The 17,628-nt window shown below is 34.8% G+C and overlaps 1 protein-coding gene across 6 annotated transcripts in view; it reads left to right on the plus strand.

Moving 5' to 3' along the window:
* ATP8A1 (ATPase phospholipid transporting 8A1) overlaps positions 1-17,628 on the plus strand; it is a 106,797-nt gene that overhangs the window by 61,501 nt on the left and 27,668 nt on the right. For all 6 annotated transcript variants that reach the window (XM_069856118.1, XM_069856119.1, XM_069856117.1 and 3 more), the window contains 7 exons: positions 1,688-1,826; positions 3,077-3,141; positions 4,598-4,770; positions 8,550-8,733; positions 8,833-8,943; positions 14,887-14,961; positions 15,081-15,203. In XM_069856118.1, the coding sequence (XP_069712219.1) occupies positions 1,688-1,826; positions 3,077-3,141; positions 4,598-4,770; positions 8,550-8,733; positions 8,833-8,943; positions 14,887-14,961; positions 15,081-15,203 (870 nt within the window). The remainder of the gene's footprint in view (positions 1-1,687; positions 1,827-3,076; positions 3,142-4,597; positions 4,771-8,549; positions 8,734-8,832; positions 8,944-14,886; positions 14,962-15,080; positions 15,204-17,628) is intronic.

Raw genomic sequence — 17,628 nt, forward strand, 5'->3', positions numbered from 1 at the left:
AACGAGGGAAAGATTATTGTGACAAAGTTTTTGCAGCAAGTAGCTACCTTGCCAGAAAGCATTGATTTTGAGTTGAACTACTGGAAAACATTTTTTCAGGGTTCCTCTATTGCTTAAAAACATGTAAAACAAGGCAAACATCTGCTTTACTGTATAGCAGTCATAGAACCTTAGAGCAGTTAAGGTTGGAAGAGACTTCTGAAGGTCATGTAGACACAAATCCCTTATCAAAGCAGGGCTAATTTTGCTTGCACAGCACTTTGCTGAAGTTTTGAGTATGTGTGACGAGGGAGTTCTTCCAGCTGCAGTAGACAATTTTTATTTTTTTAAAGTGCTCAACTATTCTTTTCCCCCTTTTTCTGAACTAAATGTATGTTGCTGCAGAATGCAACTATTCCTTCTTGCCCTTTCACCATGCACCTCTTAGAGGAAGATGGCTTCTCTGCAAGCCCTCTTCAGTTAACAGAAGGCAACTGTGGAATCCCTCCCTTAGCCTTACTTTTTTCCCATGTTAAACTTGTCCTTTTTCCTCAGCTACTCTTAATACAGTGTGCTCCAAGCCTCAGGCTATTTTTGTGATCCTCTGCTGGATTTGCTCCACTTTGTCAATCTCTCCTGTATTGAAGGCACAGGAAATGGAGGTACTACCAAAGGCAGCCCCACAAAGAGCAGCCATAATCACTTCCCTTAAGTTTCTGGCAATGCAGCTGCTGGAGTAGCCAAGTATGCTGTTAGGCTTCACTACCTCAACAAAAACAGGCTACCATGGCTCTTGAATGTATGAGCAAAAGGAGTTCATGAGACTGATATTGCTTGAAGTTTTGATACTTGACTTTTTAGGGGAAGTTTGGTTTGTTCGTTCGGGTTTTTTTTTGGAAACGATAAGAGACATTACATTGATGAAACTGCTTAAAATTCCGAGCCTCAAAAACCTGCATTGTTTAGTTCATGAAAAAGAAGAGTGAGGGTATATAGCTTCAGTCATTTGTGGGACTTTAAGTCTACATAGATGAGCAGTTTATCCAGACACGTGCAAGACAGTCTTAAAACTATATAACTTTGTTAACGCCATGGTGGCCCTGCTCCCATTACAAATTTTTGTATTAGCTGCACAAGTGCTTTCTCAGCATGTAGTACACAGTCCATTCTGCAACCAGGATTACACACTATGAGGTTTATAGTGGTGTCATTACCAGGGTTTTAACTTGTTTTAAAAGTACAGAAATTGAAAAAAATATCTTACAGGTTTGCTGCTTGGGAAAAGCAAACATAATCAAGATCGTAGTTGTAAGATTAAGATGAATTAACAGGTTTTTTTGTTAAAAGGTGAAGAGCAATCATTAGAAGTGAGAGAAGACAATAATAGTAGTCCTTAAGTCTTCAAATCAGAGAGGAGCCCCTCAAGAAAAGGTAGCTGTTGCTGAACAAGCTACTGAGCTACTGTTAATAGTTGGCTGAAGTTTTAGTGATAACACACTGTGTGGTTTTTCAAGCCACTTAGATATTTAACTTAAGCTAATAGGAATAAACTGGGAGATCTTTATTAAATGATACCAATTCTGATTAATGAATTTAGAGAGCATGAATCTTGTTGTAAATATAGAAAGTTAAACATAAGAAACAGAAAGATTAAAACCGAATTTAGACTGAAAAAAACTTAAGTATACTGAATATTTTGTGTCAACAGAATCTACAGCTGCTTGGAGCAACAGCAATTGAAGATAAACTACAAGACAAAGTGCCTGAAACCATCGAGACACTCATGAAAGCAGACATAAAAATTTGGATACTTACTGGGGACAAACAAGAGACTGCCATTAACATTGGTATTGTATTTGCATTTATTTGACAGCTTTGTTATACATTTAGAAATTATGGAAATTGCTAGAGTAAAATTGCTTTCAGAATGGGAAGGTATCTTGTAAAAAATATTGTTGTATGGCATTACAGAATTTAATTGAGTACTTATTTATTTCAGTCACTAGTAGGGAGAGAGTGGGGAATGGTGGATTCTTCCTCTGTTAAAACAGTATCAGCAAGAAAATTAATGTTATCATAGAGAGGAGGAAAAAAAGTCATTTTTCTTTTTTGTAGCATCTGAAATGAATTAAAAAGAGTACATTGTTTGGGTTTTTACAGAGGAAGTAAATGGTATTAAGGAAATGTAACTTAGTTTCTCTTTTGTATTTTTCCTTCTTTCCAAGAAAGCTGGTAGGGGCCATAATCTTAACTTGAGCAAAACAACAGACATTGTGCATTGAAGAGCTATAAGCCCTACAGTCAATCAGAGGTTGTCTTTTATACTTTACCTTTATTATAAAGGAGGAAAGAAAAAGAAGTATTAATTAACTGATTCCAACAGTGATAAATCTGTATTTTTAAATAGTGTTACATGAAAGCTGCATTAAAGATGTAATATTCTTCGTATATGAGCATATCAACACTTCTGCCTACATATGAGCCCAAAGTAAAGCATCATTTTGGTCCTTTTTATTACTATTATTATTTTTAATCTTAAAGAACTTTTTTTTTGTGTGTACACAATACCGTTGATCTAAGGCTATTTACATTAGCAACTTCAGGTTTGTGGCAATGCATGTAATACCAGTATTTTAACTTTATTATGAATGGTGATATATTCTTGTCTACACAGCCTGCCTCATTAGCACACAGCATACATTCTGTTTAAAGCATCAAAGAATAAAAGAAAAGAATGGGAGCGTGTATATATGCAAATTTTGTAGGAAATGCAAGTTGCATTCTGAAAATTTACAAGGCAAAGGGAGATATCTTTTCTGTAACTCCCTGTAAAGATATTTCTTGTCCTGCTTTTGAGCACCTCTGTGAATAAGGCACAACAGTCCCAAGTTGCAACAAGGAAAATTCTGACTGTTCTAACTTAATACCTGTATGTCTCATTTTTATAGATTGTAGTATAATTTTTTACCATTTATTTCAGATGGGGGAGTCTTATTTTTATATCCATTTGTAGTTCTTTTACAGGAAAAAAAACACTTTATTATATTACAACAGGTTTTGTAGAACAAATTTTTTAAAACAAAAATGTTTTTAACAGGTCACTCCTGTAAACTTTTGAGGAAGAATATGGGACTAATTGTTATAAATGAAGGTTCTCTTGATGTAAGTAAAACCTGCACAGTTTTCGGTTAATGAAACATTGTTTTACTGCTTAAAATATCCAGACAACATGGTGAAGTTGGCCTGAAAAATAACTTGGATCATCTATTTACCTGGACAAAATGGAATGTTCTGCTAAACCAATGTTTGCTGGGCTTTTATGGGTTTGGGGTTTGTTTGGGACTGTTGCTTTTTTTTGGTTTTTATAATCTTCTCAGTTAATTTTAGTATTGCACACTTGGAAGACTGTATGGTCTTTGTGACAAAATGTTCATGAATAACTAGAAACATAGTCTAAGGCTTGCAAAACAGCAGTGTAGCTACTACACAAATGAATTCAGAATGATGAATAAATTTCATATAGTGAAATGACTTCATCCATGCAGGCACAGAGCTTCACACACTTCTAGTAGCACTTAGCAGTGCCCACGCAAACTAATCCTAAATACTGTCCCAATGCCATTTCTTACAAAATATATATCTGCCGAAAATTAATTATATTATGGTTAAGCAGCTGAAATTGTAATCAGATGTTGAAGTACAAATAATGATTAAAAGTAATAACTTTCAAGTGTACAGTGTTTTGTAGAGAAGAGATTCTTTAGATAATGTAGGAATGCAATATTAAGTGAAAAATCCTATGAGGTGAAAAAACATAACTCCTGTTACCACCCTCTAAGGGATCCTTAAAGAATTTCCTCACTGGGAGAATTCACTGCCCAGAAAGGTTTGGGAGAAAACACTGAAATGAAGTTTACCTTACTCTGTATTGTGGTCAGGTTGCTCAAGATGGGACTTAGGGAGAGAAAGGGGCAGAAAAGTGAAAGGAAAGTATGAGAATCGGCAACAGGCAGGGCAAGTGCCTTAACTGAAGGATTCAATGGTAGCATCTAAGAGTAGACTATACTGTGAATTAAAATGTGTGCTACTTTTTCTTTTTTAAATAAGCACTTTTTAGAATTTTTTACCCATTTAGAATGACGTATTTTCACCACTCGTATGAATTTGATTGTGATTACTATATTTCAAGTATAAATTCTTTTGAGCAATGTATTTTTGCAGATGAAATAAAATGCCAAAGATGGAACAAGCAGAAGCTGTTGATTAATGTCTGCAACTAAAGCCTGTTGAAATAGTAAACAAGTTCTGACACAATTAGCCTGTAATATTAATGAAGCGAGGCAGTTTTCATTATTTAGTTCACTGAATAGCTTTACAAAGATTGCGATTGTTCAAAAAACAGGGAAGGGTTCCTTGTTCCAGACCTTAACTTTGGAGTTCTTCACTCCTCTATTTGAGGAGTGAAGAAATATTTTGATACTCTCTATTTGATATCATAATCAAAAAGTAATTGCCTCAAGAAAGGAAACACCAGTGTTTCTGATCACACTGGGGAAAAAAAGGTTACTTAATAATACTAGGAATTAAAAATAATGGACACATTTTTTTTCTACAACAGGGAACAAGAGAGACACTTAGCCATCATTGCAGTACTCTTGGTGATGCTTTAAGGAAGGAGAATGATTTTGCTCTCATCATAGATGGTAAATCTCTGAAGTATGCTTTGACATTTGGAGTGAGACAATATTTCCTGGATTTGGCTTTGTCATGTAAGGCTGTTATTTGTTGCAGGTAAGGTTTACGTTATTTTTGCTGTACAGTATTTTTATCGACATAAAATTTGAGAAGCTGCTTTTATTTCCGAGAAAATACGTATATCTGTGTCATCCAACAATGGAATATATATTAAAAAAAACCCAACAACTGTAGTAGCTGAAGTTATGAAATACAGTCATTCAAGCAAAATATTCTATAGAACAGTGTGCTACAGAGCGTACATGTCAAACCCAGCAACACTGAGACACTGATCTTAACCTTTAATCAATACTACAGTTAACAGCAGGTTTTAGCAGATCTGGATTCTTTAATAGAGCTTCCTCTGCAGGTAAGATTTGGTATCTCTGCTTTTTCTGTAAACCATGGATTACACTGCATAAGAAGTGGACAAAAATGTTAAGGGTACTACTTGGGGTGATTTTTTTATTTCCTAAAGCTGATGAAAACACCTTTTTTTGTTATTCTTATTACTCCTGATTGTTTTAGGGTTCTGGTTGATATAGGAATCAAAGAGTCACTAGGCTGGAAAAGACCTCCAGCATCATCAAGTCCAACCATTCCTATCAACCATTGAACCATGTCCCTGAGCACCTCATCCAATCGTCTTTTATATGCCTCCAGGGATAGTACTCAACCACCTACCTGGGCAGCCTGTTCCAGTGTCCAATGACCTTTTCTGTGAAAAATATTACTTCCTTTGCTTATTCCTAATGCTTGTTACTTCCTTTCTGGAAGTAGCAAGCAGGACATGTATAAAACTGTGAACTGTGAGGTGTCCTTTCACATCTGGAGAGGAGAATCAGAAAAGCTACGAAGATGTTACAGAACCCAGTGGGAAATAAAATATTGTATGTGAACAAAGAGGAGTGTAGATAGGGTTTACTCAGTTAACCATTAACAACACTGTCTCAGTGTTAAGTAGTACAGTCTAGAAAAAAGGCAGGCACCATTAGCATGCCCCTGTGCTGGGAATTCAGTAACCTTGTCTAATCTTGAGGCTTAGTTTATTTAATGAAACACTTTTTCTTTTCTTCGTATAACTTTGTATAGTAAACAAAATGAAAATATAGTAATATTTACTAGACAAAAATAGAAAATACTTTCTTTTTCTTTTATTTATATATATGTGTGTCTGTGGAGCTTATGTCATTCCTGTGTTATTTCTTCTGTGACATTGAAATCACATCAAGAATAAGTCAGTTCTGTAGTAAAATTAATACCTTGGTGACAGAGACTGAAGTAATAAACTGATGTCATTGAAAGGGTGGTGTAGAGTGAAGTTGCGTGACTATAGTGAGTGTGACCTCAAGCATACATAAGATCTCATTCTACAAAAGACAAGGGGGCTTGTAGTTGAAACAAATATGTAACAAATACACTTAAAAGCTAATATTAAGGAATTTGTAGAAGTGATAGCGTGCTTTACTTTTAGAAGTTAGATTTCTAAATATAAAATAATATGCAGGAAGACATCATGCTGTCTCAAATTTTTTTTAAAAAAATTCTGTTTAAAATTTGGTGTTTTAAAACAATTCTCTCTAGTACACCTCATAAATTGACTTCCTCTATGAGGAATAGTTTGGAATCCTCTTTCACCTCTAAAGTAGTTTGAGTTTCAGAAATGTTTAAGTTTTAACTCGTGAGAATTGTGATTGTTATGTAATTTACTATTTTAGACAAAACTTATTTCTTCCTGACTGTCATATGAATAAATGTGTGTTTCAGGATGTAAAAAGCATTTCTAGAATACCTTGGTTTTCTCCTACCGTTTTAAGCTATGTTTCAGAATGATCGTGATCAACCTTAGATGGCTAAAAACTTAAATAGTCTTTATTTTAGTGTTTAAGTGCTTTCCTTGTATAGGAAATCAACATTGGTTTGGTGAAATTTGCATTTCTAATGGACATATTTATAAAAATTTGTCAGACTCTTTCTACCCTTGTCCTGATTATGTAACTTGTCTCAAATCTTTCTAACTTAGATTTGTTAATAAAGATAATGGATAACCAGTAATGGATAATATGTAATGCATAATAGCAGTGTGATGTCAAAGATTTGGGGGGTTTTTTGAACTTTTTCTGCTGCATTTACATTTTATTGAACACTATGAAATCAGTCACTGGCCTCAGCTGTCAGTTTCTAAGAAAAACTTTGGTTTCCTTACATTGCCATTAGATTGTTTATGAGAATCTTCAGGAGGGCATAAATGCCATTATACAGCTCAGTTTTTCATGTCTAGTGGTAATATTTTTTTCTTGTTACTGAGCTTTTGAGTATCGTACAGTATTTATGGTTCAGATGAGAACTGCACTCATGAACTCCACAGGCCTTTTTATTTGGCAGTATCCCAGTAAACAGCAATTTTCAGAGTGTGCTCAGGAAGGAACATTATTTAGAAGTAACTGCTCTTTTATATTCTTCCTTTGCAAGTTTTTTCCCAAAAACTTGTATTCTTAATTCCTTCTGTATTCCATTGGTTTTATGAGGAGGGTGCTGGCCTCTTCTCCCAAGTGACAGGGGACAGGACAAGAGGGAATGGCCTCAAGCTCCGCCAGGGGAGGTTTAGGCTAGACGTTAGGAAAAAATTCTTTACAGAAAGGGTCATTGGGCACTGGCAGAGGCTGCCCAGGGAGGTGGTTGAGTCACCTTCCCTGGAGGTGTTTAAGGCACGGGTGGACGAGGTGCTGAGGGATATGGTTTAGTGTTTGATAGGAACGGTTGGACTCGATGATCCGGTGGGTCTCTTCCAACCTGGTTATTCTGTGATTCTGTGATTCTGTGATTTTATTTTTTACCTGAAAGAATTAAATCAGTATGAATATCCCAATATAATCTTTAACCCTGTAATTCTGGTATTGCAAGGGGAATCTTCACAGCCCCAGCTGGAAATTCAGAAGCTTTGAAGGGTTATTGCCATGAGGGCGCATATTGAAGACTTGTAGGAAATTAATTATAAATACATGCTTTTTCCCAGTCTTTCATGCCAGTGTGTATCCAGTGGTAGGTTCTTTATGGAAGAGCACGGTCTCAAAAATATGCAGTTATTTTTCAGTGAATGAATTTTTCAGTGAATGAAGTTACTTACAGCAAGTGAATTAATCATAAAATTAGCTCTGATTTACCTCGAACTTCAACAGAGACGCACAGAGTAGTAGGTGGCACCAAAACAGAGACAGTGTCGTCGGTAGAGCTTTTGAGTCATCTCTTAGCTGTGGACAGGCATTTTCTTGTTGGATAACTGGAACAGACCTGAAAATAACAAGGAAGAAGCTACCAGCAGTAAAACAAAGTGGAGGATCAAGAGTCAATGTTCAAAGTTCCTTCAATTTGATAGCGCAGACTATGCTAAGATAGCGGTGGTCTACTTTGTTCCTATTTGCATTGACATCTGTCCTGAGTATCTTGTTGTTTGTTTATAAACTAAGTATTTAAACAGAGAGGAAAATAGAAAGCATGACAACAAAATATGCGAAAATCTACTACTGTTCCAAGTTAATTCTGGCAGCGGCAGTATTTTGTGTTTCTTCCATTACTCTGTTTTGGGGGGCTGTTGCTGTTTGAACAGTGTGTCTGCAGTCCTGTTAACATTTTGCTTCCACAGATTGAAAGTTTTGGTGAATTTTGCTGGAAATAAGTTTTTAGCATGTAGCCTAAAGGGCAATAACAGCATCACGAACTGACTAGGATGTTAGTTAGCCTGGTTTTATTACCTCTTCACAGAATGTAAATATGTGTTGAAAGTATATTTATTTGAAAGTCCTGTATTTAACCTTTTTCTTTCTGTAACTCCTTAGGGTATCACCACTTCAAAAATCTGAAGTTGTAGAAATGGTTAAAAAACAAGTTAAGGTAGTAACTCTGGCAATTGGTGATGGAGCAAATGATGTTAGTATGATACAAACAGCGCATGTTGGTGTTGGTATTAGTGGGAATGAAGGCCTCCAGGCTGCTAATTCTTCAGACTACTCAATTGCTCAGGTAAGTCATTACACTATAAAATGCTACAACAAAGTTCTTTAAGATTAAGTTAATATTGGTGAATGCATGTTCTGACTATATGTTTGTTCATTTTTGCAGTTCAAGTATTTGAAGAACTTGTTATTGGTTCATGGAGCCTGGAATTATAACAGAGTAGCTAAATGCATCTTGTATTGTTTCTACAAGAATATAGTCCTTTATATTATTGAGGTAATTCTACAATACAGTAAATGTTCCTTCTTGAAAGTAAATATTTTATAATTTAAGCTTTTAGTATTATATATGATTTTAAAGAAGCATTTAAACTGTCAATAGACACTAGTACTGATTCTTGCTTTTTAATTAACTGGTTGATATTAGAGTGGGTTTTTTTTCTTTTTTTTTTACTTTAAAAGACCCAATTATCTTAAAAATACACACTAAATTGTAGTACTGAATGTTTGTATTGAGTAATACTGCTAGCTTACTGAAATTCTGTATCAGTAACATCATTACAGCATTTAAGGAATGCAGTTCAAGTAGCGTAAATTTACCAGAAATGTATGTGCTTTAACACTTCGAGCTGGTGTCACTAACTGTCCAGTTCACAATCTGAAGCTTTTTCTTCAGGGCACTGTTGAACTCCAGGGCTGTTGTTGTTCAGAACAATACTTAGGGGGGATATTTAGCTACACTGTTGCATACCTTTCCCTTATTGATGGGGCAACCATGCCTCCTCAGGCTCAAGTTTATGAGCAGGGATACTTTACCAAGTAGCTGACCGAGTTTTCTCACCTGGGATTTTAAGGAGACTTGAGTCTTGTGAAAGATACAGTAGTGTGAGAGGACTGTGTTGTAATAAATGTACATTTATTGACAGGTATGGTTAAGAAAGCACATGTAGCTATAGGTTCATGATATTCATGACCACATGACAACCTTAACATTTTGAACATACAGATTGTTGGGGTTTTTTTTTTTTATCCTTCTCCTTCATTTACTGGTCCTATTTTTCTTTCAACAGCTACTTACTTTCTTATAACCAAATACTTTATACGTCTTATATACAAGTATTGTAGCCAAAACATGTGCATTTTTCTTAGCGTATTTTTTTATGTTTTCAAAATTTTCCCAGTTTTATTGTGTTAATTTATTGTGTTATTAACATAAATAGATTTGTATCTATTTATTTATTGTGTTATTAACATAAATAGATTTGTATCTAAGTAGCAGGAGGTTTGTAGCCTGTTTAGAAAAATGTAAAGTAGGAAGCTATAGAAAAAGCAAATCCATTAAAGATCCTTTTTTCACTTTAGAAGTGATGGCAGACTCTAGGTCCTGCATTTCAATAACTGAATATCTGATGAAATGATCAGACTTCCAGAAGTACTGATTAGCAGTAGTTCTTGATGTATTTGAAAAAAAAAAAAAAAGTTGATGTATAGCTTGTGTTTGTATAAAATTTTCAAAGTTGGGATTCAGAACATGCTACCTTATTTTGCTTCATTTCTTGTCATTGTCACCTACGAACAAATTGTTAAATTTATAACTTAAGTCAGATATAAGTATCCCATGGTTTGTATTCTTCGTGAAAGCAAGTTAAATGCAAGGTATAGAGATCATAGTTTAAAAATACAAAAGACTGGAAGAGGTAGTGTCTGCCTCCTGAGCAGATTGAAGAGCAAAGGAATCATTTTTATATGGGTTTATGACCCTTTATATATCATGCATACCAGCATTTTACCATACACACCTTTTCTGGAAGACAAAATGACTTCTACTTGAATTCCTGTGTACCCAATACAGCTCAGAAAACTTTCACGAGTGTTAATAGCTCATGTCAATACTGCGAGTGAATGGGCAGAAATTCATCATTGAATGTCTCTAGAAAGGACAACTGCCAGTCTTGAATCTCTCTTTTCAGTTTTTTGTACAGATCAGGCGTGGGAGCAGAGAGCTCAATGAGTATTTGTAAGCTGCTGCTTAATATGCAGAAATGCTACATCAGGAAAATGTCTGTGAGGCTTTTGTGGCCACACCTCCTCTGTCTTGGAGTTTAGAAAATAGTTCTATAAAAGGCATGTCTGGAAGTTGCTTTAAATAAGTTTCCTTTTATGAGCTGACAATAACTAAAAATACCTGCCTTTGCTTAATAGACACATATTATGTTTTTAAATGCCTGCTCAGTCCTAATGTAAGTAACGTAGTAGATTCCTTTTAATCTAAAATACAACAGTTTTCCGAGGCATTTATGGGGTGATACAAAATAAGTGCTATTGGTTTCTTGGTTCAGAAAATAGTAAAGGTCTATAGTAATATTCCTAAACACTGATGAGTGTTTATGAACTTCTAACCTCCTGTTTGTAAGAAATTAGAAGTGATCAGTAACTTTTGACTTTTTCTACTCTGTGTCTTGATTCAATGGAAATTTTAACATGGACCTCATATTATGTATGAGATTAGTCCTAATAACTTCAGAGGTTATAGTCTGAAGTATCGTTCTAAATTGCAAGTGAAGACTTTGAATTTCTAATAGACTGCTAATGTGCATTATTAAGGCTGTACCAAGCCTTACACTCGCATAGGATAAGCCTATGCAGAGTCTTATACTTATTTTGTGGAGACTGTTATTACCTTATTTTGATGGTTAGGATTGACATTGATCTAGCAGTTGAGAACTCCTTTGTGGATTGGCTTTGGGCGTATAATTGCTATTACTGCATATACTCTTTTTTTAAACAACTCATTTTGTGAACTTAAATCTTCCTTTAGCATCGGAGGGACAAAATTTTCCTATTCCTACTTTTTGTTGTGCTAATTAATAATAACTAGTAATAACACAGAATAACTGGTTTATGTCAAATAAAACTTTACAAATTTTAAAAATATATTTTTTGAGAACTGCATCCGAAGTTCAGTCACATATTCTTAAAGTGGCCATTTGTAACAATTTAAGTGATAACTGTGTAAACAATTATACTAAGTAGTTAGAGCTGCAACAGCTTCTTTTTCATTCTGTAAACTTTGGATGATAGTTATCTTTTTTTTTAAAAAAAGAAGAAAAATATTTTCCCCTCAAGCCTTTTTCATCCCACTGCTGAGTTAACACACTTGGTGCTGCTCATGTCCGTAACTGAGGTTTACCTTTTTGTTCCTGATTTCCTTTGCGTGACAGGAGATGAATGCCTGTGGTTATCCTGAGATTGATATTCTGCATAACCCTAAACATGAGCAGGCTTTCTGTATATACTCACACTGCTTCTGAGCTATAGAGTTTAGGTGCTGTCGTTCAGTATGCCGTGGCATACTTAATACGGGGAAACTGCACCAGGTTCAGTTTAAAACACTGCAGAAAGTGATTGTGCTCATGCCCACTTTTTTGCATTATATGGCTTGAAAACTAGAAATACAGGGATCTGCACTGTGGCCCGTCTTATTTTAGAAATTATTATTAGAAATTATGTAGTAAATGAAATAGAAAATGGTCTGAATTTTCACTTTTTCATTTATACAGCTTGAATTACTTCTCAAGGACACCTATCTCCTGTACTTCTTTATAGGGGTGCTCTGTTAGTAATTTGAACTGTTAGAGTAGCATGTACCCCCTAGGAGAGGAGTGGCTGAATCTGCTCCCAAGTTACAGTCATGAGCGACTTGTCCTAAAAACTTACTTTGCAGGTGCAGCTGCCTTCATTGTTCACCATAATCAGAATGAAACATACTTTTCCATGAATAAATTTCCCACTGTGAAGCAAGAAACTGTTTCTTGTCACTGCCAATATTAATACTGTAATAAGCTCCACAGAAGATTTTTTGTGTATGACAAAGGCTAATTTTTTAGGGTCCAAGTTTCAGAAGTTAGGGTAAGTGAGTGCCTTACTTTCTTCCCCTCTTACAGTTTCAGCAGGGGGATGTATTTATCCTTGCTGCTTCCCCCACACCACCCTCACCTAGATCTGCTAATTATGTTTCAGGCATAGGTGTTCTTAATGCAGACTTTCAGATACTTTCTTGTAAACAATAGAAAGTCCATGTTTCTGCTCAGTTATTGAAGGTGCTCTGTCTCTTAAAGTAGTATATCTGACACTCCACTGAATAGTAGTGTTTCTACTAAAGAGAGCATTGGTTTTAGCTACATTAAAAATTTACTCTTCCCAGCCATTTTTAATAGACTCAACATGAAATTTAGAACCCAGAAACACTACCAAATTTCATTTCTTCTTGGCTTGTATCTAGAGTTCTGAGCAAGATTTGTTCTAGTTCCTTGTTACGCTGAAAATTAACTGAAATGCCTGTAACTTGTATGCTTTCTATGGGAGAAATGCTTAGTAAATGCTGAGATTTCAGGAAGTCACTATTACAATTGAAAGTGTTTCATTGCAATTCTAAAGTAAAACTGTAGTTTTCAGAGTTTAATTAGCTTGATTTTTTTTAAAATGCTGTACAAAATAAAACTGAAAGCATCAGGGTTTTTAAGGAATAAAATGATGCATAGCTTTTCTGAGAGGTTTTGTAGCAACTTCATATATGATGTTTATTGTAAATTGAAATTTTGCCATAAATTCTTGCATTTCTTTAAGTGGTAATTTCAAAATAGTTTCAAGTGTTGCTTAGCATCACTTACCTTTAATAGAAGTGAATATGTGGACTAGATTCAGTATATGTATTTAGGCCTTTCTTTTAAAATTAAAGTTTTATAGCATTTTGACTGTGAGAAAAATCACAAGAGAAAGTTAATGTTCTTTCTGGATACTTCATTATGAGCATTATGAGACATCAGAAATTCAGTATGTTTAATATCTCTGTATTGCAGCCATTAACATTCATGATTTTGTATGCAAATTTGTTCCAATAATTGGCCACTGAGAAAAATCTATTTGCTTTTTCTTTATTGGTCAAACAGATAGCAGTTTTGGCTCAATTTTACCTCCCATTTTTACTGTTAATAGTTGCTACTTTCAGGGTTTTTTTCTATCTCAAAGTATTCACAAAAATGTTCAAATATTCCACTATGTGATAAAAAAAACTGAATTTGATCATAGAATCTGATGACCTGGAGGGCAGCCTGGGTACATGTTGATAAATGTACATATTGATTGTCGCAATTCATGCTTCCATAATGAAGTCAAATTAAATATGAACTGTAGGAGAGTCTCCACACAAAAAAAAAAAAAAATCACTGGGAAAACATGAGCTGAGTAGCATGTTGTTTAGACAATTCTAACTTCTGTCTATCACTTTACAGCTTATGTTTGTCACAGGCAATACGTAACTTGTTAGTGAAGATTCATCAGGCTTGCTGCTTCTCCATTTTGTCATGGAACTTATATAAACATGAGGAAATAGAAGAAAGCAGTCATGCTGCGTGCTATACAGAAACATAAGAAAATGCGTTGTCACACCTTTCAAATTAAATTTTAGAAAAAAGTATTAAAGCTTCTACAATGAAAGAGATACCTCTCTAAAGTGCTCCGTAGTTGAGTTAGTGCTTAGTAACTCAGTAGTTATAGTTGGTTTAGTGCTTTAGTAAAACATCATCCTCTCAAGAGTTTCCTATATGAGTAAGGAATGTTAGTACAATTTTCAGTTTCAAACTACAGTTTACTGTATGAATTCTGTTAGTTAGGAAGTTTGCTGCCTTGTGCAGCCTGATCTAGTGGGAGGTGCCCTACCTGTTGCGGGGGGGATAGAACGAGATGATCTTTAAGGTCCCTTCCAACCTGAACTATTCTGTGATTCTGTGATTCTAATGATGAGAAGGTGCTGACTGTTTCTAATCTGTAGGTTGTTCTGTCTCCCGACACACCCCACCCACCCCCCAGTATTTCTCATATTTTTTATTTCATTAAGAATTAAGCATGGTACAAATGCAGTGAGCCTAAATCACTCTAAAATACTTGAATAACTTGACTTGCCTTCGGAAAATAGCTACCTTCTTGAAATGTTCTCATAATTAGATGGAATTGCTCACATATTTGACTAGATTACCCATTATCTGTTCTTGAATGGAAGTCGGGATTTGGGTTTGGGGTTTTTTTCCATATGGATTTAAAACAGAACATTTTCAATTCTTTTGTTAATATGTTCTAGGGATACCCCGTTTTGTGAAGCTGAGCAAAGTCTTATCATACTGCACTAGACGTTTGAGTAATATACCATTCTCCTCCTTTTCAGGTCTGGTTTGCATTTGTCAACGGCTTTTCTGGACAAATTCTTTTTGAAAGGTGGTGTATAGGTCTTTACAATGTGGTAAGACAATTTCTGTGTTTTCTGTTATTTTTAACCATGATCTTGAAAGTCTTTAGACAAGTCTGCACCTCTGAGATTTTGCAATGTTTGGTGTTTTGGTTTTTTTATCCATCTTCTAGATGTTTACAGCAATGCCTCCCCTAACTCTTGGAATATTTGAGAGATCCTGCCGAAAAGAAAACATGTTGAAATATCCTGAGTTATACAAGACTTCTCAAAATGCACTGGACTTTAATACTAAGGTAGATTTAAAAAAACAAATATAATTAAAGCAGAAATTTAAAGGAATTAAGTATAGTTATCCCTTTTGTTTTGCGCTGCTTATAATTAAAAATCGAGTGAACTTTTATTACTGCTATTTCCAGTTGTACGCTTGTCTGTGAAATCATATTTCTCTATTTTTAGCAAATACAGAAACAGACAGCAAACATTTTGAGGTTTTCAGCCCTGATTTCTTTTTCTCTGCTGGTAATAAAGCTGTCTTCTGCAGGCAGAAGTGATTAGACCTCTCTGTTGCTGGGCTCTATGTATTTGTACTGTTATATGGAAATGGATTACTGAAGCCTGTGAAACAGTGTTGCAGAGGACAATAAGAACTGTCATTAGATTTGTAGAGGGAGGGACTTGCTACTATTCTTTGTCAATTTGGAGTTGTGATTTTATGGTTTAATTTTGAGTTTGGGGAAAAATACTTGGAGACAGTTAAGGCTGCGTCAAGGTGGATCAAAAGGAATCTGAGGCTACTTTTAGTGGGAGATGTATGGAATTCATCTTGGAGAGACTAGCACAAGAAGTAGTAAAAGAATGTAGGACTCTTCAATATATAAATTATACATAATCTCTACAGATTTGCCTGTAATTTCTTAAAAAAACTAAATGAAACTTTTTCCTGAGTCTGCCATTTCATGAATGCCATGATGTTTGCAGGAGTTCCTTTTGATTTTATTTGATTTTTCTAAATATAATTAGGACATTTCAAGCAATGTCATCGTATGATGAACTTGGGTACATTTTCAATCTGTCATTGAATTAACAGTGCCTACGTGTGATGTTTTGTAGTAGATGCATAGAGCTGATGCTGCACACTTCACTCTCATATCTCTGCCACTTGTGTTATAAAAATGGAGGACTCCTATCTATATAGAATTATTTGTCTAAACTGTCTTTGTTCACTGAAGCATATGAGATTTTTCTCCTTCTTCTCACTTTACCCCTTCACCCACAAAAACAAACCTGAAAGTTGTAAAGAAACAAGAGAGAATAGTTACTTGTGTCACTGTGAATGCTTTAAAAATGTCTGACTTTTCCTGATCCATTGATACATACACTCTTGTCTTGTGATACTTTTATTAAATAATGTAAGTCAGGAGTTGCAATTGTTGGATTTTTTTCTTTTTAAATAAGCCTATAGTATTTTATTATTGCATAGGTGCAATGTTGACTTCATGGGAAATGCTGTGACTATTCCCATACAACACTTGCTATGAGTAAACATCTACAAACTTCCCAGCTGCAAAATTCCCATCTATATAACTTGAATAGTTGGTGTTAAAGATTTGGAAACATTACTGCCTTGAATGTTGATGCAGATGTTTGTTATGGTAAAAGGGGTTAAAGGTTATGAGGTCATGACAGAGGTTAAAGGATTAGCATGTGACAATAAGAATTGGTCAGGAAAATGGAAAAGTAGAACTAATTTTTCTTGCATCCACCTGTGCTTTCTGTCAAATAAAAACTTCTGGTAATGACATAGCAAGAAGGAGAGACAAAGGTTAATGAGTAGCACAAGTTCAAATGTGCAGCATATTAGAGTGTAAATTGGATCATACAACCTAGCATAGTTGTATAAACTAACAAAAGACTTTGAGACATTGTGGAAAACATTGTGTGGCAGGCAACTTAATTTCAATTGTTTGAACACCCTAATGCTCCTATCAGCTAGCTGCAATAAAAACTATGATTGTCAAAAGTGTTGTTAATGGATAAGCATGATTGCTATCCTGAAGCAGATGAGTTACATAATTTTTATTAAGTCTTTTTATGTCTTTATACAGTATGGAATAACAGCTTTTTTTCAGAAGGTATATTTTATAAATGCAATTAAGTTTGAAAATAAAATTTAAATTATTTAGCAAATATATGAGGAAGTTTAATGTGAAGAAGCTGTTCACTTCAAGAATATGGAGCATGTAAGGAGAAATCCAAGGAAGATAGTTATTTGTCCCTTTTTAATTTCTTTGTGTGTGGAAATACGTAGGTAGGTATATATAACCTTCAGGTTTTGATTGTTCTGCTATCCAAATTTCTTATTACATAAAATGTAAATTATAAAAGCTAGAGTCTTTTTTAGTTCCCTGCTTGGAATGTAACAATTGTTACAGCTGTCTGGTTTAGTTTAATGTTTCTGATAATATTCCCATATGTATACATATTGATTTCCCTTCTGATTTGAAATTAAAAAGAGGTGATAATACACACTTCTTTTTCAAACATAAAAATAAACAAATGACCCATGAAGAGCTAAGAGGCAGAAAGTGCCTGTCAGTTATATTACTTCACAGTGGTGGCCTGACAGAAACACATTTTGTGAATCTTAACACACAGATAAAAAGAAAGGTCAGAGTTCACAGAGCTAGTTTATTGCAAGTGGTTCTCATGGATTTTCTG

Source organism: Phaenicophaeus curvirostris, chromosome 4 (assembly GCF_032191515.1).
Source record: "Phaenicophaeus curvirostris isolate KB17595 chromosome 4, BPBGC_Pcur_1.0, whole genome shotgun sequence".
Lineage (NCBI taxonomy): Eukaryota > Metazoa > Chordata > Aves > Cuculiformes > Cuculidae > Phaenicophaeus > Phaenicophaeus curvirostris.